We start from the raw sequence: 25468 nt of genomic DNA, 5'->3' as shown, positions 1-25468 counted from the left end.
GTCGTCTTGCTACTTTGTTGCAGTTTTGCAGGAGTCCTGAGCAGTCAGCGGTCGATCCTTTGGCAGAAGGTGAAGAGGCAGATGCAGAGGAACTCTGATGAGCTCTTGCATTCGTTATCTGGTGAGATCCCCAAAGCAGAGACCCTAAATAGCCAGAAAAGGAGGTTTGGCTACCTAGGAAGGAGGATTGGCTACAGAGAGAGGTAAGAGCCTATCAGAAGGAGCCTCTGACGTCACCTGCTGGCAGTGGCCACTCAGAGCAGTCCAGTGTGCCACAAACACCTCTGTTTCCAAGATGGCAGAGGTCTGGGACACACTAGAGGAGCTCTGGGCACCTCCCCTGGGAGGTGCAGGTCAGGGGAGTGGTCACTCCCCTTTCCTTTGTCCAGTTTCGCATCAGAGCAGGGCTGGGGGATCCCTGAACCGGTGTAGACTGGCTTATGCAGAGATGGGCACCATCTGTGCCCATCAAAGCATTTCCAGAGGCTGGGCGAGGCTACTCCTCCCCAGCCCTCACACCTATTTCCAAAGGGAGAGGGTGTTACACCCTCTCTCAGAGGAAATCCTTTGTTCTGCCTTCGTGGGCCAGGGCTGCCTGGACCCCAGGAGGGCAGAATCCTGTCTGACGGGTTGGCAGCAGCTGCAGTGGAAACCCCGGAAAGGCAGTTTGGCAGTACCCGGGTTCTGTGTTAGAGACCCGGGGGATCATGGAATTGTCCCTCCAATGCCAGAATGTGTGGTGCCTAACTGTATCACTGAGGCTCTGCTAACCAGAACCTCAGTGTTTATGCTCTCTCTGCTTTTTAAATTTGTCAATGCAGGCTAGTGACTAATTTTACCAATTCTTATTGGCACACTGGAACACCCTTATAATTCCCTAGTATATGGTACCTAGGTACCCAGGGTATTGGGGTTCCAGGAGATCCCTGTGGGCTGAAGCATTTCTTTTGCCACCCATAGGGAGCTTCAACAATTCTTACACAGGACTGCCACCGCAGCCTGAGTGAAATACCGTCCACTTTATTTCACAGCCATTTTGCACTGCACTTAAGTAACTTATAAGTCACCTATATGTCTAACTCTCACTTATTGAAGGTTAGGTGCAAAGTTACTTAGTGTGAGGGCACCCTGGCACTAGCCAAGGTGCCCCCACATTATTCAGGGCAAATTCCCCGGACTTTGTGAGTGCGGGGACACCATTACACTTGTGAACCACATATAGGTCAATACCTATATGTAGCGTCACCATGGTAACTCCGAACATGGCCATGTAACATGTCTAGGATCATGGAATTGTCACCTCAATACCATTCTGGTATTGGGGGGATAATTTAATGCATCCCTAGGGGCTCCAGCATAGAGCCCGGGTCCTGCCAAAGTAACTCTCTGGGGTTTTCTCTGCAGCTACCGCTGCTGTCAACCCTCAGACAGGTTTCTGCCCCCCTGGGGCCTGGGCAGCCCAGTCCCAGGAAGGCAGAACAAAGTATTTCATCCGAGAAAGGGTGTTACACCCTCTCTCTTTGGAAATAGGTGTTAAGGGCTGGGGAGGAGTAGCCTCTCCTGGCTTCTGGAAATGCTTTGAAGGGCACAGATGGTGCCCTCCTTGCATAAGCCAGTCTACACCGGTTCAGGGATCCCCTCAGCCCTGCTCTGGCGCGTAACTGGACAAAGGAAAGAGGGGTGACCACTCCCCTGATGAGCACCTCCCAGGGGAGGGGCCCAGAGCTCCTCCAGTGTGTCCCAGACCTCTGCCATCTTGAATGCAGAGGTGTGAGGGCACAATTGAGACCTCTGAGTGGCCAGTGCCCGCAGGTGGCGTCAGAGACCCCTCCTGATAGGTGCTTACCTCTCTGTAGGCAATCCTCCTCTGAGGGCTATTTAGGGTCTCTCCTGTGGGTTTCTCACCAGATAAGGAATGCAAGAGCTCACCAGAGTTCCTCCGCACTTCTCTCTTTGACGTCTGCCAAGGATCGACCACTGACTGCTCCAGGATGCGTGCAAAACCGCAACAAAGTAGCAAGGAGACTACCAGCAACATTGTAGCACCTCATCCTGCCGGCTTTCTCAACTGTTTCCTAGTGGTGCATGCTCTGTGGGCTGTCTGCCTTCACCCCGCACTGGAAGCCAAGTAGAAATCTCCCGTGGGTCGACGGAATCCTCCCCTGCTAACGCAGGCACCAAACATCTGCATCACCGGTCCTCTGGGTCACCTCTCATCTTGACAAGCTTGGTCCCTGGAACACAGGAGCTGGATCCAAGTGTCCCCGACAGTCCAGTGGCCCTTCTATCCAAATTTGGCGAAGGTAAGTCCTTGCCGCCCCACACCAGATAGTAATCCTGTGTACTGCATGAACTGCAGCTGCTAGGGCTTTGGGGACTTTTGCAAGACTTCCTTCATGCACAGCACAGCCCAGGTCCCCATCACTCCGTCCTGCATTGCCCAACTCGCTGAGTTGATCTCCGACTTCGTGGGACCCTCTTTTGTTGTGCTGAGATGACCGTCATGCTCAGATCTTCTGAACACCTGTTCAGGTGCTTCTGCAGGTGCTGCCTGCTTCTGCATGGGCTTTCTGTATTGCTGATCGACCCCCTCTGTCTCCTCCTCCCAGGGGCGTCCTCCTGGTCCTTCCTGGGCCCTGGCAGCACCCAAAATCCTCAACCGTGACTCTTGCAGCTAGCAAGGCTTGTTTGCGGTCTTTCTGCGTGAAAACAACTCTGCATCCTCCAGCACGCAGTGGGATATCTTTTGACCAAAGGAGAAGTTCCTGGCCCCTTCCGTTGTTGGAGAATCTTTGGCTTCTTCCACCCAGAGGCTTCCCTTTTGCACCTTCATCCGGGGTTTAGTGGGCTCCTGCCCCCCAGGACACTTGGGTGACTCTTGGACTTGGTCCCCTTCCTTTGCATGTCCTCAGGTCCAGGAATCCGTCTTCAGTGCTTTGCAGTCAGTTGTTGCCTTTGCAGAATCCCCTATCTCGACTTTACTGTCTTTCTGGGGCAGTAGGGTTACTTTACTACTACTTTTCAGGGTCTTGGGTTGGGGCATCTTGGACACCCTTAGTGTTTTCTTACATTCCCAGCGACCCTCTACACACTACACTAGGCCTGGGGTCCTTTCTTGGTTCACATTCCACTTTTAGAGTATATGGTTTGTGTTGCCCATAGACCTATTTTCTCCTATTGCATTCTATAGTGTTCTGCAGTGTTTGCGCTACTTTTCTAAGTGTTTTACTTACCTGATTTTCGTTTGTGTGTATATTTTGTGTATATTACTTACCTCCTAAGGGAGTATATCCTCTGAGTACCTTTATTTTTAGTAACTCTGAGTATTGTGTTTTCTTGTGATATAGTGCTATATGATATAAGTGGTATAGTAGGAGCTTTGCATGTCTCCTAGTTCAGCCTAAGCTGTTCTGCGATAGCTACCTCTATTAGCCTAAGCTGCTAGAACACTTCTAATATACTAATAAGGGATAACTGGACCTGGCACAAGGTGTAAGTACCACAAGGTACCCACTATAAGCCAGGCCAGCCTCCTACAACCGCGTCTTCTGCAGCTCCTTAGGCTTCTGTGCACTTCTTCCAAATGGTCTTCGGGCACAGCGTAGCCCAGGTCCCGAGCACTCCATCCTGCGATGCACAGCTCCCTGACTTGTTCTCTGGCGGCGTGGGACCTTACAGTGTAGTGCTGCAACAACCGTTCTTTGCATCTTCTTTGACCCCGTGTTCTGGGACTCCCGTGGGTGCTGCTTGGTCATCTGCAGGCTCTCAAGTGCTGAGAGCCCCCTCTGTCTCCTCAGTCCAAGTTGAGACCCCAACGTCCCTCCTGGGTCCAGACAGCTCCTTTTTTATGCAAACCGCGTACTTGCTTGAACCAAGGCTTGTTGGCAGAATCCAGCGACGCCAACAGCCTGCATCCAACAACTCAATGTGATACATCTCCTGCACCAAGCAGGAATCTGCAGCCATCTTCTTTGGTGCACTTCTGTACTTTTTTTCTGACCGGAGAATCCACTTTTGCACCTTCTTCTAGGTTGGCAGGGGCTCCTGGCCTTCCTGGACTCTTCTTCGACTTCTGGACTTGGTCTTCTCTCTCCACAGGTCTTCAGGTCCAGGAATACATTGTTTGTTGCTTGCAGTCTTGCTTGGTTCTTGCATAATCCTTTATCACGACTTGTAGTGTGTCCTTAGGAAACTTGCTGTACTTTTCTCTTGCTTTCCTGGGCTCTGGGGTGGGGTACTTTTCTTACCTTTGGTGTTCTCTTACAGTCCCAGTACCCCTCTACACAATACACTTGCCTAGGGGGGAATTCGACATTTGCATTCCACTATTTTAGTATATGGTTTGTGTTGCCCCTAGGCCCATTGTCATCTATTGTAATTCTACTGTTTGCACAATTCTATGAGTGCAAGGATAGTATATAAGGAGTATTGGCTCTAAGATATTTTTGGCCTTGTGTCACTAAAATAAACTACCTTTATTTTTGGTAACACTGAGTATTGTCTTTTATTGTGTATAAGTACTGTGTAACTGGTATTTCAGGAGCTTAGTATGTCTCCTAGTTCAGCCTAAACTGCTCTGCTACAGCTACCTCTAGACAGCCTAAGCTGCTAGAACACTGCCTACATTTCACTAATACGGGATTACTGGACCTGGTACAAGGTGTAAGTAAGTACCTTAGGTGCCCACTACAAACCATGTTAACGAAGAGATATAAGAACCGTGGGAGTACCACCATTTTTATCAAGGAAATACACCCCGCAATGGACAATGGGAGGCAGATCCAGCGTTCTATCTGAGAGTTCAATACAGTGGGGCTATAGTTAAGGTGGATTATTTGTTCAGGGTCTCTATGTATGTAAATCCCTAAATATTTTACCTGATCTGTACACCAGTGTAGGAAAGTACCCTCGTTTTGGCATGGTTACCCCCCACTTTTTGACTGTTATCAGTATGCTTGGACTGTTTTCACTGGGATCCTGCTAACTAGGACCCCAGTGATTGTGCTCTCCTCCTTTAAATTTGGTTGCTTAGAACTTTGCACTCCCCACAATTTGCATACTGATGCCCCCATATAAGTCCTTAGTATATCGTACTTAGATACCCAGGGCATTGGGGCACCAGGGGTTCTCCATAGGCTGCAGCATGTATTGTACCACCCATGGGAGCCCATGCAAAATGTGTCTGCAGGCCTGCCATTGCAGGTTGCGTGAAAAAGTGCATGCTCCCTTTCACCATAGGTCACTGCATCAGGTCACTGTAAGTCACCCCTATGGTAGGCCCTACTAGCCTAGAGGGCAGGGTGCGGGTACCTGTGTGTGAGAGCACCCCTACATGAGCAGAGATGCCTCTATGAACACCAGTTCCATTGCACTGGGCTTCATAAGTACGGCGAAGCCATTTTACCCGTGTACTGGACACAGGTGCTACCTGTGTCCAGCTCCACAATGGTAACTCCGAACCTGGCCATGTTTGGTATCAAATATGCTGGAATCATACCCCAATACTGTTGCCAGTATTGGTTGTATGATTCCATGCACTTTGGGGGCTCTGTAGAGGACCCTCAGTATTGCTCCTACCAGTCTTCTGGGTTTTTCCAGGCAGCACGTGCTGCTGTCATCCCCGGGGAAATTGCCCTGAACTATGTGGTGGCACCTGGGCTAGTACCAGGGTGCCCTCACACTTAGTAACTTTGCACCTAACCTACACTAGGTGAGGGTTAGACATATAGGTGACTTATAAGTTACTTAAGTACAGTGTAAAATGGCTGTGAAATAACATGTGCGTTATTTCAATCAGGCTGCAGTGGCAGTCCTGTGCAAGAATTGTCTGAGCTCCCTATGGGTGGCAAAAGAAATGCTGCAGCCCAAAGGGATCTCCTGGAACCCCAATACCCTGGGTACCTAGGTACCATATACTAGGGAATTTTAAGGGTGTTCCTGTGTGCCAATTAGAATTGGTAAAATGGTCACTAGCCTATAGTGACAATTTTAAAGGCAGAGAGAGCATAAGCACTGAGGTTCTGGTTAGCAGAGCCTCAGTGGCACAATTAGTCACTACACAGGTACACACATTCAGGCCACAAACTATGAGCACTGAGGTCCTGGCTAGCAGGATCCCAGTGAGACAGGCAAAAACAAACTTGCATACATGTGAAAAATGGGGGTAACATGTCAGTCAAGATGGTATTTTCCTACAGTGGTCCACAGGGGTACTCTCGCAGCATGGGGAGGCAAGGTCTTACCTCCACCAAATTTGGACAGCTGGAACTTTGGAGAGTCTGGGTCACTCCGGTCCACCACCTATGTTCCAGGGAGCATGCTCATCATCAGGAGAGGAGTCCCAGAGTACCGGTTGTCATCGCAGAAGGGTGCCTGCAGAAGCAGGGAAGTGACTCCGTCACTCCACGGGAGATTCCTTCTGTTCTTCTGCACATCTGTTCTTCTGTAGTGCAGGGTGAAGACAGGTAGTCCTCAGAGCGTCCACACTTTGGAAACTGTTGGAAATGCTGGCTGGAGCTTAGTTTGCAGGTCACAGGAGTCGTCCTCGATACTTTGTTGCAGTTATGGCGGTTCCTCGAGCAGTCTGCGGTTGATCTGATAGTCAGAAGCTGAAGCAGACGATTCCTGGAGGATTCTTGCAAGCTGAATCTGAGGAAACACCCAGAGGAGAGACCCTAAATAGCCCTGAGAGGGGGATTGGCTACCTACCCAGGTATGCACCTATCAGGAGGGGTATCTGACATCACCAGCTGGAACTGGCCACTCAGAGCTCTTTGCACCACACCTGGGGTGGTGATGGACAGGGGAGTGGTCACTCCCCTTTCCTTTTTCCAGTTTCATGCCAGAGCAGGGACTGGGGGTCCCTGAACTGGTGTAGACTGGATTATGCCAGGAGGGCACAGTTTGTGACCTTCAAAGCATTCCCAGAGGCTCTGGGAGGATAGCCGTCCCATGCCTGTAACATCTATTTCCAATAAAGAATGGTGTAATACCCCTCTCCTAAAGGAAATCCATTGTTCTGCCTTCCTGGGATTGAGCTGCTCAATCCCCAGGAGGGCAGAAACCTGTCTGTGAAGTGGTAGCAGCTGGGGCTGCAGTGGAAATCTCAGAGAGCTGGTTTGGCAGTACTGGGGGTCCATGGTGGAGCCCCCCAGGATGCACGGGATTGGCCCCCCAATACCAGATTTGGATTGGGGGGGTCAATTCCATGATCTTAGACACCTCACATAGCCATATTCGGAGTTACCATTGTGAAGCTACATATATGTATTGACATATATGTAGTGCACGTTTATAATGGTTTTCCCCCACTCACGAAGTCTGGGGATTTGACCCTGGACAATGTTGGGGCACCTTTGACTAGTGCAAGGGTGCCCTCACACATAGTAACTTTGCACCTAGCCTTCAGTAAATGAAGGTTAGACATATAGGTGACTTATTAGTTAGTGCATGAAAAATGGCTGTTAAATAGTCGTGCACTAATTCACGCAGGCTGCAGTGGCAGTCCTGAAGAGAGGTTTGTATGAGCTCCTTATGGGTGGCAAAAGAAATGCTGCAGCCCATAAGGATCTCCTGGAACCCCAATGCCCTGGGTACAAAGGTTTCATATACTAGGGACGTATAAGGTGGGTCCAGTGTGCCAATCAGAATTGGAATATGGAGTCACTAAGCTGTAGTGACAAATTTGGTAGGTAGGGAGAGCATAAGCACTGGAGTTCTGATTAGTAGAACTTCAGTGACACTGTCAAGCATACTGACAACACACATAGGCCACAAACTATGAGCACTGGGGTCCTGGCTAGCAGGATCCCAGTGAGACAGTCAAAACACACTGACAAATCGGTTATAAACTATGAGCACCGGGGTCCTGGCTAGCAGGATCCCGGTGAGACAGTAAAAACACACTGACACTCTCTCACAAACAGGTCAAAAATGGGGGTAACCATGCTAGAAAGATGCTACTTTCTCACACACAGCAATTCCGCTTACCAACTCCTTCTTCAGAAGGCTACTGAGCTCACTTGGCCAACAGTTATGGCTGGGAGGTGCCCACACATATGCTGGGAGATCCCCACACTCCCTTACGAATGATGGGGATTCGGTGTCCCCCACGCACAACTATATTATCTGACTGCACAGTGCCATTACACTTAGTACTGGTACCACCCTGATGCCCACTTGCCTTATAACATACCAGAAAGGAACCTAGTGTTCCCTACCCTTTTGACGATCCTGGTCCCATTCCATCCGGCGTACCATTAGACATTACGGACATTCAACCTCTTGCTACAACCTGGTGGCATGGCGACGCTTCGGATGTCTACTGGCATCCCCCACACTATACTCACCACCCCTTCCTCTGAGGGACAATCCGTGGCTTACGCTTACACTGGAAAGGTTGGTCTATCGTACCCTTCACTCCCTTGGCTTACTCACCGCAGCCAAGCTTTTTCCAGATGGACACATATTCTCCCGGACAGAAGACTCTCGCGTTTTAACAGCTACCCAAATATATCACTTTGTCCTTAGTTGTCTACAAAGCACATTAAGGTCACTCCTCCCCACCTACCCCCTTTCCACTGCAGATTTCCCCCCACTTACTTTGGATATGAGACCTACACTACAGTCAGCAGTAATCATCAAACTCTACCACACTTGCTTTGTACAGCTCCCACTTAATGACCGGCGGTTGCGGGAGGCCTGGAGGTGGATCTGGGATGTGATATCTTGGACAAGGTGTGGTATGCATGCTACGCACAAACATGCACAATATCCCTTTATCATGGATATAAGCTGTTGCATTATAAATTTCAACTTAGAATATATGTGTCCCCTACTGCCCTAGCCAAGCTTGATCCCATCTGCCCTCCAATGCGGCAATTTGCAGCAACGGCCTTATTATTAGCTAAATGAGAAATAGCGCTGCATTGGGGTTCCAAAACATTCTGGCTCCACAGTCTCATATACTTCGACACCACTAGCGAGATCTTCGCCTCCTTGCAACCACCCAGTTCCCATCCTAGGGATATCTGGCAACGGCTCCAGGCTTACTTATTGACACTAGAGGACTCTGGACTGGTTGCTCCTCTGATAAGACTCTAACGTCCCCCTTGGAGACGGGCTACTTCCCTAATTCACTTTCGGTATGGTCAAAGCCGTGGGCAGCAGTGTATGCTTATCTCTGTCAGACTCCATGTATTACTGGCCCTATAATGGGCTTGTTACTTTTTGTATGTGGCATTTGATTGCTTACAGTGAAAAATCAATAAAGAAAGGTATTTAAAAAAATGCACTCTTCCTGGGTATCTGACCTTACCTACAACCTACAATGTGGGTTCTGGACCTTTAATGTAACCTTAAAACCCACTGCTGAAGGCTATACTGGTTTTTAAAGGCCCTGAACCCAAGTTAGAGACCTCAGCAGCAGGCTTTAACAATATAAAATAGCAAGCAAAGGAAGTATTCCTATTGGCTGACCAACTCAAAATGACAATTAAAATTAATATTTCGTTCTGCCTTGGTGTTAGTCTACATGTGCTGTATTAAAAGTTGTGTATATTTATTAATTGTATAGGCACAAGTAATAGTAAAACAATAAAAGGTTTAAGGAAACTTGGCCAATTGTTGTCAATTTTTATCTCCAGTAGGTGATCTAAGCAAACTGGGTAAACAAGAAAAATATTGTCAAGTGGTTGGAAAGATTGGCTGTAGTGATTAGTTGCTGCCTACAAATAATACAAATGTCTAATGGTAATCCTGAGTGTGGCAAGGATAATACCTATTCATTTGTTTGTTCCTAGCTAGCTTTTATCTGGCAGTAGTTTTGATTATATAGCAAGAATTCACCTGCTGTTTTTAAATGTGAATACCAGAATGTTTATTAAGTATATTGTGGTGGAAGGAGACAGCATTTCATATGTATTTGTGACAAGGAAAAAATGTAATAAATGGGAGGAAGAAAATTATGTTACTTCACAAAGTAAGACAATGGATATTATTTATTCATTTCAATGTTTGCATACTAATGCAAAAAAAATTACCCACCGGAATTAATTTATTGTGAGGGTTTCACTGATAAATTGTGTTTTTATTATTTGGTGAACTCTGAATATAATGTGTGCGTTTAATTTGTGTTAGCTGCTGTCATTCCCTTTACACAGGCATTTTACCGCTGGTGATTTGAAAGTCATCTCCTTAAATTCTACAACATGACTGTTGTTTTTAAATCTGTGTGTGTCTTTATTCTTGATTCAAGATTTGATATTGTCTGCACGTTTTTCGAGCATTTGTAATGGTTTTAATTAACCATACACAAATAAATAAATACTCACTTCCACTTCCTGCTATTTTGGTGAATCAATGTCCACGCAACAGAGGTAGTGAAGGATATATCAGTTGAGTAGTGGAGGTTGATGTGGTGAATAGGTGTTCAAAAATTAATTGTTTGGATGATTGCTATTATTCAGATACATTATCAGGCCTTAGTATCAGCAGATTAATTAAGGCAGGTGAAGAGTAGGTTTCATCAAGAGTCTAGAGATTTCAGAAGGTTAAGAGGGATAGGGGAAGGTAGAGGAGAAAATAAATAGATTCAACTCCTAAAATGGAGTGTATTTAAAAGTACCCCATACCCGCTTCTAGCCTATCTATATACTGGACATTTTGTAGAGGCCAGTCATTATTCTATTACAATAAAAAACTCAGCGGTCTAATTTTCTGCACCCACGCTGCTACGAAAAGCTCCTACTCAGATTGTTTATTTTTTTCTCCAAACCCGTCCCCCCACCACAAACAAGCACCTCCAGTGGAGATCAGCCCTTTAACATGTAGTGCAAGAGAAAAAAACTCAAATATATCTTTGATCTTCAAGATGAAAATGGGAGTATTACTCAGTTCAGAACATCCACTAGCAGTATACCTCTATACAGCTAGAATTGGCTAATTGAGCACCATGTTGTTCTTTTGGGTGCACCTTTTCTATGACTGCAGCACAGAGTTCAAGTAGACCCTAGAAGCACTGGGAGGTTGGGGAACACCTCTTGTTAAAAGCAACCACACTTCGTGGCATATTCCATCCTAGCAGCCACAAAATCCATCAAAATGGCTCAATTCCAGGAAACCCGAATGTTGGACCCCTCAAATATGTCACATTTCTTAGCTGCTAGCTTGGGCACAATCTCTGTCTGATGTGTGTACCCCAACTCCACTAGTACTGTGCGTTTTGGAGCAATTGTCCCAGAGGTCTCTTGGAAAGTGAGCAAAGCTTCTTAATTGTCTTTAACAGATCCCTCCTTCTTGCCCTCTAGTCTCACAGAATTAAAAAATACTCTGCATCCCAGTCATCAAATTATCCATTGTATCTATTGCTACCCTTCGATCCCAACCCTTGCTGCACAAGCCTCATTTTCAAGTTATTCATCTTTCAGAGTGTGTGTTTGATGGAAATCAGAGGTGTCAGCAGTTTGAAAACTAACAAGGAAATGGTAGCCCCTGCACAGTTTTGGAGATACAATTCATGTGAGGATCCAGGGTCCCATCCTTAGAAGACTATATGGCCTCCACGCGGTGCATTGCATCTTCCATCACTTTTAAATTTAAAGTTCTCTATATTAGTGACTCACCTGGTGTTATGGACACTTCCTTCCAAATGCTGTTCATCATCATCCCTGTACAAGCTCCTGAAGGAGGCAATTTGTGGATCCCCTTGAGTTCCCCCCTACTTTTGCCTCTGGTCCTTCAACTTCATGTCGTCTTTGTACCAAACAGCCCCAAAATATTCTCAATGGCATTCGATTGTCTCAGGGCAGGGAGGGAAAAGCTTGGACCCATCCAGTATGCTCTATACACCTCTCCTGCAGCACTCACTGTCTCCATGCATAGTGTGCAGCAGTCTGCAGCACCACCCTTACAGCCTGCTGCAGCAATTGCCACCATGTCCTGGAGGAGTGGGGGCTTCTGGATTATCAGGTGGAAAGTCCGCTTCTTAGGTGCCACCAAGTGACACTGCTGAAGTGTTGTGTACCCTGGTCCTGAGGAAGGCCAATCTAACAACTGTCACCCACCTCCTCTCCTGGTCCAGAAATAACCCCAAAAGTGGAGTTGTGCCAGAGTTGACGAGACTCGCTGCATTCTTAGAGCACACACTGCATTTTAAGGGGAGGGCGAGATATCTAACAAGCCTGGTTTATCAAACTGGATTGCTTCACATAATTTCTGTCATTAAGATCACAGTTCTCATCATTCTATTCCAATCCTGATGGAGAGGATGGTCAGAAAGGAGGTGTTAGTCTTTTAGACCTGCTTGCCCAGTCAAGTAGCACTTGGCACAGCTCACCCGATTATCCATATGTAGGATATCAACCAGAAAGGAAAGGGTTCTCATTTCCATACTGTACCAGGGTTGGGAACCAGGTATGAAGGACTTCAGAAGTTTATTGTTGGAATTGTGATATAGCAGTTGTAAAAAGGCTATATTTTCAATGATTTCACCTAGGAAGTAGAGTTCCTAAGCTAGTATTGGGTTTTAAAGACTTTGGGGTCAAGGTTTAGTATTTTCAGTAGTGGGGAAAATTTAGCAGATTTTAGCAATGGTGGAATCCCTCGTTTAGGGATGCATTGATAATTCTTAAATTAGTGGGGCTATGTCTCTAGCACATCATTTTATTATGTTAACTTGAATGGGATTGTCAGTAGGAGACAAATGCTTAGTGGAAGCTATGATCTATAGTAGGACTAAAAAAAAATTAAAAATGCTATTATGTAGGAGTTCTCTGTTGTACACATGGATTTGCATCTGCCTAAGAGTCCTCCCTAAGCGCTTTCTGAATTCTTAGTATCATCTCTGAGAAGACAATGATGTTGGCAGTTATAGAATTGCATCTTCAGCCCCTCAGTTCCAAAGAAGCTTCATAAATGTTTTAAGTACTTTGATTTGGCGAGAAACCTCCTTGGACTGGAGCAGCATATCACACATGGACCTGGTAAAATTGGCAGCTATGAGCCCTAGTCTATTTCCACTGAATTAAATGAATTAACACACTCCAAACAATGTGTAGCAAAGAAGATGGGGGTTGGGAATGTGCGGTTTCTGCACCATATATTTTATTGATAGAAGGGAAATTGATAAAATATGCACAGAGATTTTGATTCCTGATAAAGTCCTATTGTACAAGACGAAATGCGCATTGGCTGGGCTGAAGATTTTTTTGGGGGGATAAAATATAAAAAATGAATAGATCATTCTCCAGTCTCCCTGAATTAATGGGCTGAACTGAAAAACAACACTATGGGCCTCATTACGAGTCTGACGGTCATTAGACCGCTAGACTTGCAGATGGCGGTCGGACCGCCACCAATGCGGTGGTCCGACTCCCACATTACAACCCTGGCAGTTGGGCCGCCAGGGAACCACCTGCTCTGGCAGGATCGGAGATCCTGTGGTCTGAGGTGGTGAAGGATCTAATCCGCCAGGCAGCACTGCAAGCAGCTCTGCCCTGGGGATTACAACCCCCCTTCTCCGCCAGCGGTTTCATGGAGGTACCACAACCATGAAAATGCTGGCAGAGAGTGGGTGCAGGGGGCCCCAGGGAGCCCCTGTACCGGCCATGTACTTGGCATGGGCAGGGCAGTGGTCACCCCTGGGCAGCACCATTGAAATGTTCACTGTCTGCTGTGCCAACAGTGAACATTGCAAGGGTGCTAGTGCACCCTGCACTCTACAGCACTGCTGACGGCTCGATTGCGAGCCAGAGACAATGCTGTAGCCTGTTTCCCGCTAGGCCAGAGGGCGAAAACTGAGGTTTCTGCCTGCTGACCTAGCGGGAAACTCTTAATGGGGTTGGCGAGGAGGTACCCAGTATGGCGGCAACATCCCTGTCAGAAGTTCCGCAGATGTTATAAACCGTCCGCTGAACTCATAGTCAGCCCCTATATATTTGAACCTTGAAAAAATATTATTTATCTGGACCGTAATGGTTGGACCTTGTTTTTGATCAGTTTCCAGAGTATTCCCCTTTTTTGTTGCATGTATCTGTTGCGTCTCAGGGGGTCTATTTGTGATAATGTTGAGATTGGACTGTAGCCAACACTGCCTTTTTCTTTTTGTGTTTATTGATTTGGTGCGTTGGATTGGGCCTCTGTGGTTTTTCATTGTTCTTTAGTCCTCTTAAGGATTCTGGAGTTTAGAATGGTCTTGAGAATTTTTTAGTTTTCTGGTTGGTTTTTTACTGGTTCTGAGTTTGAGTGTATGTTATTGGGTTCAGCATCACTCTATGATTGAATTTAGATTCAGAGGAACTTGTTTTTGTATTGAAAGGATTGCTGTAGCACCTTCCAGGGTTTTGCAGGCAGCCTCTCAGACAGGCATCTGCCCTCCTGCTGCCTGACCAGTTCAGGCAGGGAAAGGCAGAACAAAAGATTTCCTGTGGGAGAGGGAGGCAACACCCTCTCCCTTGAAAATAGGTGTTACAAGGCTTGGGAGGGGTGGCCTTCCCAAGCCACTGGTTTACTTTGAAGGGCACATTTGGTGCCCTCCTTGTATGAATCGGTTTGCACCAGCACAGGGACCCCCGGTCCCTGCTCTGGTGCGAAACTGAACAAAGGAAAGGGGAGTGACCACTCCCCTGTCCATCACCACCCCAGGAGTGGTGCCCAGAGCTCCTCCAGGTGGCCACTCGATTATGCAATCTTGAAAATAGTATGCGCAGAGGCCCCTGGGAGCATTTGAGTGACCAGGTCATGCAGGTGACGTCAGTGACCCCTTCTGATAGGTGGTCACCGTGCAGAGTGACCAAACACACTTTTAGTGCTATTTAGGGACTCCCTTGCAGGTGGCTCCCCAATTTCACCATGCAAAACTCTACCAGGACTCCTCTGCATGGTTTACTTCTGCTCCTGGCCACTGGAACCGCAACAGGACACTTCAGGAACCAATAAGACTGCAACTTCCGAGATGACCTTGCCTTGCAACATTGTTTCCCTGGCTCCTCCCAGCAACTGCAACATTTCCACAGCTGTACATCTTCTGGGGTTGACAAGACTTCAGCTGCACTAGAAAGCAAGAACGAATCTCCCATGGAGTGAAGGAGTCAATCCCCTGCATCTGCAGGCACCTACAGCAACAACAACTGGCTGCGTGGATCTGCTCTCCTCTTGAAATGCGTGGATCCTGCATCACAGGTGGTGGTTTGGAGTGGTTTCCTTGATCCTCTCTGCCTGCTATCCATCTTGGGAGACAGTGAGCCCTTGCCTCTCCTTGCAGTACAGTACCCCTGTGCATCATGACTCTTGCAGCAACCAAGGCTTGTTGTCGCCTGCTCCAAGGGATCTTCAGGCTCCAAGTAACCCTGGCCCCCAGCACTACATCCTTGCAGGGATAGTCTCTTCTCTGCTGCTCAAGCGACGTTGTACTTCTCTCCTAGTGGGCTGATTGGGCCTTACTGGAACTTACAGTGCCTACTGCCAGTGGGTTGCCTATGGGAGCTGCTTCTGCTGGCTCTCCCAACTGCAGAGGGTCAGCCCGGACTCCTCTCCAAGGATCAAGTCCCCTTGACTTTCATGGTCCCCTTCATCTTTGCAACTCATCTTTTGCCTCCTCTTGCATTTGCCAAGGCTTGTTGGTGGTTCTCCTGACCACTGACCAACTGCAACCCGGCGACCAATAAGGGACATCATCTACATGGCTCCAAGAACTTCTCTGCAGCTCCTGGACTCCACAGCTGATCTTCATCTCTCCTCGTTGACCCGGATCTTCATCCACAGAAGAGTGGGTAGTGGCTCCTGCCCTGACTAAACACTCAAACATGGACTGGACTCTGTCCCCTTCTTTTGCAGATCCTCCTCTGCCAGAATCCACCTTTGGGGTTCACTGGTCTGGTCCTGTTCTTGTACAATACATTTTATAAGTCCTTGTGTTAGTCCTTGGGGAAAACCAGGTACTTATCGTGGCTCTCCTGGTCGCTGGGGGTCACTAAGGTACTCACCTTTTGGGGTTCTGTGTTCTCCCAGCTTCCCTCTAGCGACCCCATATCCTTGATTAGGGGACTTCATATTCCACTATTTTAGTATATGGTTTGGCCCTACCCTAGGTCCCTCACTATTCTTCACTATTTCTTGTCAATGTTTGTTGTTTCCTATGCTAGTTCCTAATTATTATTGTGTAATTAGTATTGCGCAGCCACCAAAAAGATTCTGGGAAGAACATTTAAGCTGGGATATCGAGGGGTTAGGTTTTCAGGAATTATGGGCCATCAATATAGGCAAAAAAGCCTTTAATCGAGCAATAAACTCCTCAACACATTTGGTGTCTCTGCAAATAGATAAAAATGCCCTCGCAGGAAGAGATGCCTGGACAGTGATTAACTCATACAAAAGCTTGAGACCTCAGGAATATCTATCCTATCTATGTACTTCTCCAAGGTCATGAAACAGCAATTTATGCTACATTGACTAGGGATCACAGACACTAAAGAGCATATTTACAAGACTCTTGCACCTCCTTGCGCCACATTATCGTAATCTTTTTCGGCTAATGTGGCATTAAGGAGGCAATTTGCCTACACCATATTTACAAAGTGGTGCAATGCATGCATTGTGCCACTTTGTAACCTCTTTTGCCACATTATGCCTGCGCCAGGCATAATGAATGCAAGGGGGCATTCCCCAGTTAGGAAGCTCGAAAAATGGTGCAATGAAATTTACATTTCACTGTGTCATTTTTTCTTCATTTTTAATGCCTGCTAAGAGCAAGCGTTAAAATGATGGACCTATTGAAAGCAATGGGCCTCCCTATGCTTTGCTGCACTAGCGTCAACATTTTTTAGCATAGCGCCATAATAGTGCCAAACATTTTGACATTATTTGCCAAATGACCGCCATGGTGCACCATATTGTAAATATGGCAGAACCACAGTGTTGTTAGGTGGCAGTAGGGGCAGGCAAGAAAAGTGGCGCATCTGGACAGATGCACCAATTTCTTGTAAATATGCCCCTAAAGATCTCATCCTATCATGAAAAAACCGATTGAAAAACCAAAGCTGCTGTCAATCTGGATACCACCAAGAGTCGCTAGTGCACATATGATGCTAATGTCCGGTCCCTTGAGCCAAACGAAAAAGGATGTTGAAACGAACTTTCATAAAGCTGCCAATTTGTTTCTACCGTCAAGTAGTGATAACCTGGATAAACAGCAGTTCGATCTCTCTAGCCTCCAAGGGAGTAACATTTTTAAGACTGCTCCTAAAAGAGCTGGATCAGTGAAAGACCAAGGTTATGCTATTTCCAAGAATGCTCATTTTACAAGCCACCAGCTACTATTAGCCCTGCTTTAAGAGGTCAACTTGTGAAATCGCCCAAAAACTCATTGAGAGGCACGTCCGGGCCACTTTGATTAGATCACTTTTGCCCATGCCTATTACTCTTAAAAATCCTGGTTTGAGGAATACACATGCACTTTAAAAATCAACCTCTTAAGGGGGGGTTATAAATTGTCCAAAAAACCTTTTTGGTGGCAATATGATAGGGTAAAGTCAAGCTATCTTTATGGATCTCCTTTGCACATGAGACTTGTACGTTACGAAGTGGTCTAAGGGGAACTTACCTGTTCTTACCTGTATTAGCGAATTGCACTTCACTGTTTCAAACAAGGGGCCCATATAAAAATAAATCAGACCTTAGTAAAATACAGGAAAATTGCTTAGGAGTAACCGAGGGTATAGAGTTCCCATATTCACAGATTTATTACGTCCAAACAGCGGAATCCCTTAGCAGCTGACACTGTGTCGGGAAAAGGTTTTTAAAACGTTTGGACTCATATTCTAGGTGAGCATGTTAAGAATGCCTTTCTATAATTGCCTATCTGGAGGGGATTTTTTTTTAATTGATGTTTTTTGTTTAAATTAACTCTAATCTCCTATTTTATCATTAACTGTACCAGGCATGGTGTTTTTAAAACTGTAATGCAGTGGTTTTCGTTTGTGAGAAAACAATAGGGTAAGATTAGGTTACCTCGTTAGTCCTCGTTTACACAATCACACCTTACAAGTTGGTCTAAGAGGTACTTACCTGCAATGGCAAATTGCACTTTACTGTTTTAAACAAGGGAACCATATTAAAGATAATTTGGGCACTAGTAACACACAGGATAATTGCTCAGGAGCAACTGGGTCATGCGAGCTTTCATATTCCTAGAATCATTATATCCAAATAGTGGGATCCCTCAGCAACTGACCCTATGTATGAAAAAGTTTTTAAAGGGTTTTGGGCCTGATTTCGAGTTTGGCGGACAGGTTACTCCGCCAGAAACGTGACGGATTTCTCATCTGCCGCATTACGATCCCCCATAGGACACAATGGGATCATAATACAGCGGACTGGATATCTGTCACACTTGTGACCGAGTATTCCCCTTCGCATGTTCTAAATCAGGCCTTTTATCTCATACTTTAGTTGAGCATGTTGAGATTGTTTTTATATAGCCACCATTTTGAGGGAAGTCTTAAATTTATGTTATTGTTCTTTACTTTTGATAATTGAATGTACCTGCTTTGCACCCCACACAGCGTGTTTGTGCACTGGGGACAGAGTCGAATCTCCTTTTTATCATGCTGTTGGTGTTGTGTTTTCCACTTCGTGCAATACAACGCAGCAAACCTGGGTAAGTCTGAGCCTTCCTGAGAGACCAGAGAATATATATTGAAAGGAGATAAGTGCTGAGTCACTTTGAGGAATTAATAGATTTGGTACAGAATGTACGAAAGGGAGCTTAAATGGACAATACAATGGAGGAGGCACTGGTACTATGGCGTGACTGCAGGATGTCTGCAGATCAGAATGAGTAGAGAGTAACTCCAGTATTGTGAGCAAAATGGGTGCTTCCGGTTTGGCTGTAATATGTGCTAATTTAGATCTAGGGGCAAGTTGTTGATGGATGTGATTTTTTAGAATGCGTCTGAATGTGTTTGACCACTTCACTCATGTTTTGGGGATAAGTGAGTACCGCAAAGTCCAGAGTAAGGAGAGCCCAGTATCCAGTCACTGGACAGTAGGATGAGCAAGGAGGTCAATATCGGGAACAAGCCAAGCTGCACTTACAAATGACGAGCACAAAGGCTCCCTTGTTCACCTGACACAGGGAATCAGAAAGTTGAGGATTTTGCCTTGAGGTGATAGTATCAGTAGAACTACTTCTAATGCTACCACAGTTTGGAACTGAAGTGGGCCACAGTGTAATTTCTACGCCCAAATTTAAACTTAAGTTTAGATTGGTAGCTCAGAAAACACCACGTTCTGCAGAGCATACATTTGGACTTCATGTGAAAATGGAACCAGGACAGCTGTCACATAATTGTGGGTGTGATGTGGCTGTACAACAATCTATTCTTCTGTAGCAAGGGTTGATGAGAAGGTTTAGCTCAAACTTTTGTTTTTTTAGATCATTTTAAAGGCACAGAGTACCAGGAAGAAAGAACCCTAATGAATGTCACTTAAGTCAAGAACCAGTGGTGCTCTGTGAGTGGTTAAAATTTCCATAGGCCGGTCGGTCTGATGGGAAGAGGTTTAAGGTTCTCTTGCAGAATTAAAGTACCACCCTCTCAGTTGCAGGTCGGACAGTAGTTCCGCTATAATTTATCCTAAAATGGTACAACGTTATTTCATAAATGACAGAAACTCCATAACAATGTCCGGAGTCCTAATAGTAAATTAGGGTGATGTGTGTTAGGGCATCCTGAACGGTACTTTTCAAAAACAGTCCTACATAGATGTTGGATGGACCCTACCCGTGGTTACATTCCCACTGGGGAAAACAGCTACCCACTATACCCATATCATAGAAGCTCTGACTCCGATAGTGAAGGTTACCGCTTCACATCAAAGCTCTAACACTTTTCCACTGCAGCACAAGAAAAATATATAATGCCCTAGAATGCTGGATGTCACTCAGTCCTGGAGTACATTATATGCTTCAATACATAACATGGATATTCATTTAATGCTCATTAATAAGTGTTGAGGAATCATACAAGAACCAAACATTTTTTTATACGTACGTTTAAGAGGCAGATATATCTGTTTGTTAATAGACTGCGGTAGATTCTTGTGTTTCACCTTGCATACAAATTCTTGGTTGTAGTGTAAGGCAGTGGGAATCAGCTTAAGATCGAAGTATCTGATGGTATTATCCTTGATATTGTTTTGTGGTGGTCTTGAACTGAATCCATTCCGAATTTGATCACTTTTCTGAAACCAGGTGATAGTTAGGTCATTGGGATCACAACCCATGACCTGGCAGCTGAGGGTGACAGGCTTCCCATACATTACCTCTTGTGGAACCACCTCAATGTTTTGTACTATAGGAAAGTCTGTAAAAGAAAAGAAAACATGCTTATCAAAGGAAAGCTTACAGGTCATTAAAAAACTGACAATTTTATTTGGGATAACACTACTGACAATTAGCACATTATGGAATATTACACATTAGAGTCTTGAACAACTGGCTTTGGGTCCAAAAACAAAGTAGCCACTCATGATATGTCTTTATTATAATTATTTTACCAAGAGCATCTTTGCATATTGCGTGGCAAATGTGTTCCGTGTCCTCTGTTTGCTCTTTGTCCAAGGCCATACAATAAATGGAAATAACTATTGTAAGATATCTCAAAATCATTCCTATACTATAAATGCTAGCTAGGAAATACATTACAACTATTTAAAGTATCTCACACAGCACGATCAAACTGAAAACTTTAAGAAAGGATGTTTGTTAAAAATAAAGTCTTGTATTAATTTTAGACCATTATTGTAAAACCCACTGGTTCCACAACACAAAATATGGTCTTCTATGGTTCACCATATTGAACCGTAACATGAAAGGAAGGATTGATGGGCATGTAAAATCCTGGTAATGCCATCAATCGATCAGTCTGTTTTAGGTGACTGTCAATTTTTTCGCAGGGAAGTAGGAAGTGAGCGTTATTCCCACTACTTTCTGTTTCCCACAAAAAGTTGAGTGGGTGCATGTCTAAAATAGGATGAAGGCCTACAAACACTTTTCTCTGGAAGGCAAAATTCTAAATCCTCACACTGGCCCAGGTCTTGTCTGCCCTCAACTCTTGAGATTGAATAGTGGCATAGAACCTGCAGGATGCCTATTTCTATATACCTGTCCTGCAGGCCCATCAATGCTACCTGCAGATCTCAGTGGGACAGGAGCATTTTCAGTTCACTGTTCTCCCATCTGGCCCCATCAGTGCACCTTTGATGTTCATGAATGTGATAGTGGTGGTAGCAGTACATCTTCCGAGGTCAGGGGTGCCAGTCTCCCCCTACCTCGATGACTTGGTATTGAACATGGGCTCATCCCAGGCAGTTGTCAACCACCTCCAGACGATAGTGAACCTCAGAGATGACAGGTTTGATGTAAACATGCCAAAGGTACACCAAACTACTTCCAAGATGCTGCCCTTCATCAGAGCCATTCTGAACATGGTTCAGTTTCATGCCTTTCCCCTGGAAAAAAAGAAAGTCCAAGGCTATGATAGCTATCTGTCAGCCTCGATCCTGGATTTTGGTGAGGTTGAATCTGGGGATAAGGGGACTGATTGCCTCCTGCATCCTGATGATCAAGCATGCTAGGTGGTTTAAGGGGGCTCTGCAGAGGTCCCACAGAGACTTCATATCCCAACATCAAGGGGACCACTCTAACCAGGTTCAGGTTTTGGAGAAGACTGCAAAATATCTGTAACAATGGTTACTGGATTGTGATTAGGTCAGCAGCAGACCATTCTCCCCTCCCTTTCCAGAGCTCACTGTGACAGCCAATACATCACTTCTGGGTTGATATAGTCATCTAGGAGAAGTGTAGATAAGAGACCTCTAGTCTCCCGTGGAGTCTCAACTCCATTTTGACTTTCTGGAGCTGAATGCCATCCACTAGTAGGTGATGGCTTCCTTCCATCCTTCCCTGGACGCTGGTACAAGTGCTCACGAACAACACCACCACCATGTGGTACTGCAACAAAAGGGCAGGGCCACAGATCCTGTTCCAGGAGGCCCTAAGCCGCTGAAAATGGTTGGACCGCCAGGGAATTTTCCTAGTGGTGAACCATCTGGCAGGATCACTGAATGCCAGGGTGGATGAGTGGATCATCAGGGGTAGTTGCACCTGGATTTCTTCCATGAACGGGGAGAACCTTGGCTCGATCTACTTGCAACTGCCAAGAACACGCAGTGTCAGCACTTTGAGGGAGAAATGCCTTGGAAACTCCAACATGCAGTAGATGTCCTCAAGTGGTACTTGATACTCCTGTGTTTCTTTCTGCTGATACTACAAGTGGGGGTAACCATGCCAAAAAAGAGCGACTTTCCTACAAAGAATTTCAGGATTGATCAGGCCCAAGTCTTACTAGTGGCTCCATATTGAGCATGGAGAGTATGGTATCCTGAACTCCTGAGCTTGAGCATCTGTCCACTAATCAGGCTGCCCCTCTCAGAAGATTTGCTGTTGCAACAGCAGGGTGAGGTGTTGCACACAGGCATTCACAATCTCCATCTTTGTGCATTGAGACTGAGCGGTGACAGCTGACCACCTCCAACCTTCCTCTGGAGGTGGTTGAAGCCATCTTGGCAATTAGGCATACCTGCACAACAACTATAGTTAAGGGGTTACATTTTGGCTTGTTGCCAGATCAGACCTCCTTTTTAAAGTCTCCAGTGTTACGTGTTTTTGAAGGGTTTACACCATTTCTTTCCTCCATCTCCCTTTGTCATTCCACAGTGGGACCTTAACTTGGTCCTCATATTTGTGATGTACATTCCCTTTGCGCCTCTTCACAGCTTTGGCTTGTGGCTTCTCGTCCTCAAGACAGTGTTCCTCGTTGCCATAAAACTGGAGCAATGTGTGAGTGAACTCAAAGCTTTGTATCAACCTGTGTCCACTTTTGTGGACACAGGCATAGTTCTTGCCTAAGTTTGTGACACTGTTCCACATTGGTCAAACATCACCTTGCCAGTGTTCTAGGCTCAGCTGCGCCCCTCCAAGGGGGAGGAGAGACTCCGCTGTTTGGACCCCAAGAGAGCTATATGCCTTTATATTGATTGTACTAAAGAACACTCAGCTCTTTGTAGAGTTCTCTGGAGCAAAAAAGGCAAGGCTAGGCAAACCTGAACAATCTCCTGCTGGATCGCGACTTGACTTAAAATCTGCTATGCACCCGCAAAAAGCAGCCTCCAGAAGAACTGTAAATAAGTATGCTTTGGATAAGGAGTGGGAAGTTTCCTATTTTATTATAATTGTTGGCTGACTTTTTAACTCCTTCTATGTTTTAATCTACTCTTCTTTTCTTCTTACCTAATTTATGATCTTAAATTGTTTTATGGTTTTGCTTTGATGGTTATGTTGACCGAATAAAGGTTGTGTTTATATATATAATAAACTGTGGGCTCATTGTACCAGGGCCAATGCAGCTACCACTGAGTTAGAAAAACTGAGACCCTGCCCTGGATATCTGCCAGGAGGCACCGAGAGGGGCATTTTGTCCACTCACCCTTGTTAGATCTTCTAGTTTGAGTTAATTCATAGATCGGCCTCCGAATAAGTGCAGCTTTGGTATTTTATTCAAAAGCTGAGGGTTAGGCGGGTAAAAGTCTCTATCTGAAGAAAAAGTCTCTTATCGTTGGTAACTCTCTTTCTAGTAGAGACTCCTCATAGCTGCAGATTTCACACCGACCCTTCCATCCTCTCCATTCTGTGATGTGATGTTATCAGTCAACATACTACAAAGTCTAAGAATCTGCACATTAGTCACAACCCCTTTGCTAATAGGGCTCTGTGCCTGGGGGCATGGACATCCTCAAAAGTGACTGACGTCAGCACACAGGATTGGCATCCATATAGGTTCTGCGTGCCATTTCCGTAACAGAACAGCATCAGCATGAACCCTCACAGCCCATACTACCAGCACACTGAGGTACTACTGAAATGTTCCCAGATCCAGTCTGATGTCTGGTTTATTTTCAGAAAAAAACATTACCAAAGGTAAGTAACTTGTTAGTTTGATTTAAACAAAGTTTTTAAAGAGATCTGGGTCAACTTATAGCTGACTTAAGATTCAGACACTCAGCAGGCCACACCCTACTATGTTCACATTCAATATCAAAACTACAAGTCCTCTGGTATAACAGCACATTTAATTGGATTACTGATTATAGTACTCTCTCTCAAACACGCACCATCATCTACCACCACACAAGACATATCCCAATATCACTCTGACTAAACATTATGAAAAGGTGTTTAATGCCTTGCATAACGCTCTCAAAACTGAACCACAAAACACATTGAAACCAGAAAGCCTGCACCACATCATTAGAGATGTCCACAAGAAGACTTAGAGGCAAGTCCCCGGTCATTATAAGGCCAAACCTCAGCCTAACTGCAGGATCTACTGCTTAGAAAACTCCTGAAGATCAAATCCTTCATAACAGCATTATTATGGCATTTAGAATCAGTAACCACAACATTACATCACTTCTGAATAGAGGAGCTTCACCTCACATTCAACATTTCTTCACCCTCTCTGTGCCACTGCAGACTCTCTTCATTTAGTACTCCCTAGTAGCTGGAAGGCTACATGTCTGGTGCTTTACAAAACTCCTAAAAAATATCAGTTGAAAGCCATGAGTTACAGAGTTGTGCCAATAAAATAATGGTAATAGCACTACAGGACATCAGCTGATGAGAAGGATTGGCATTCCTTGCTACCACTGGACCTGCATTCCTTGAACCTAGGACCCCAGAAGTGACTCCAAGGAGGAGTTGGCTGATCTTCAGTTTGAGCTACAGGGACACAGCCTGTAGCCTGCCATAGGCCAAATTACTGGATTTAACTTACAGTTCAGACTTTGTGAATTCACCCCAGACAGTCACACAATAGTGGGATTAGCAGAGCCCGAATGACCTTTTCACTGGCAGGATTGGGGGCAGAACTGAGCACATCCCCGCTTGCACCTGAATAGGCTGTGCTCTGCCACCACTCAAGAGGCTTAACAACCCTGTATTGTCAGTGAAGCCATCAGGAGCCAGGCAAGGCAGGAACCTCGTGGAACTTCCAAGAACCTTTCGGGAAATTCTTCCACTATCTAGGAGCAGGGCAACAGGGTATAAAAATAGGGCTCTCTACTCCACTCATCAGTGCACTATTGGACCTGCGGAAGAACTAACAGAGGATTACCTGCTGTTGTGACATGCTGTGCATTCTGTCAAACTGCTGCTGTACCTGAAAGGACTGCTTTGATGGCAGCCTGAAGCCTACCTTGAACCCTCACAGGCCAGCCCTGCTGTTAAGCCCTGCATCATCACCTGCACCCAGAACTTCCAGAAGTGACTCCAGGGGCTAGTTTGCTGGCCTCCTGTTCAGAGCCACAGGAACATAACAGGCTCCCACGTTCCTAAACCTGCACATGGACCCAGAAG

General features: G+C 45.7%; 1 protein-coding gene across 1 annotated transcript in view; it reads right to left on the bottom strand.

The window, feature by feature from the left end:
* The window catches only part of LOC138284669 (uncharacterized), a 538877-nt gene that overhangs the window by 198427 nt on the left and 314982 nt on the right, over positions 1-25468 (bottom strand). Inside the window, exon 9 of the mRNA XM_069223737.1 lies at positions 20046-20357. Within this exon, the coding sequence (XP_069079838.1) occupies positions 20046-20357 (312 nt within the window). The remainder of the gene's footprint in view (positions 1-20045; positions 20358-25468) is intronic.

This window comes from Pleurodeles waltl, chromosome 3_1 (assembly GCF_031143425.1).
Source record: "Pleurodeles waltl isolate 20211129_DDA chromosome 3_1, aPleWal1.hap1.20221129, whole genome shotgun sequence".
Lineage (NCBI taxonomy): Eukaryota > Metazoa > Chordata > Amphibia > Caudata > Salamandridae > Pleurodeles > Pleurodeles waltl.
Note: the sequence above shows the minus strand (reverse complement) of the source record. Positions and strands in the feature narration are given on the sequence as shown.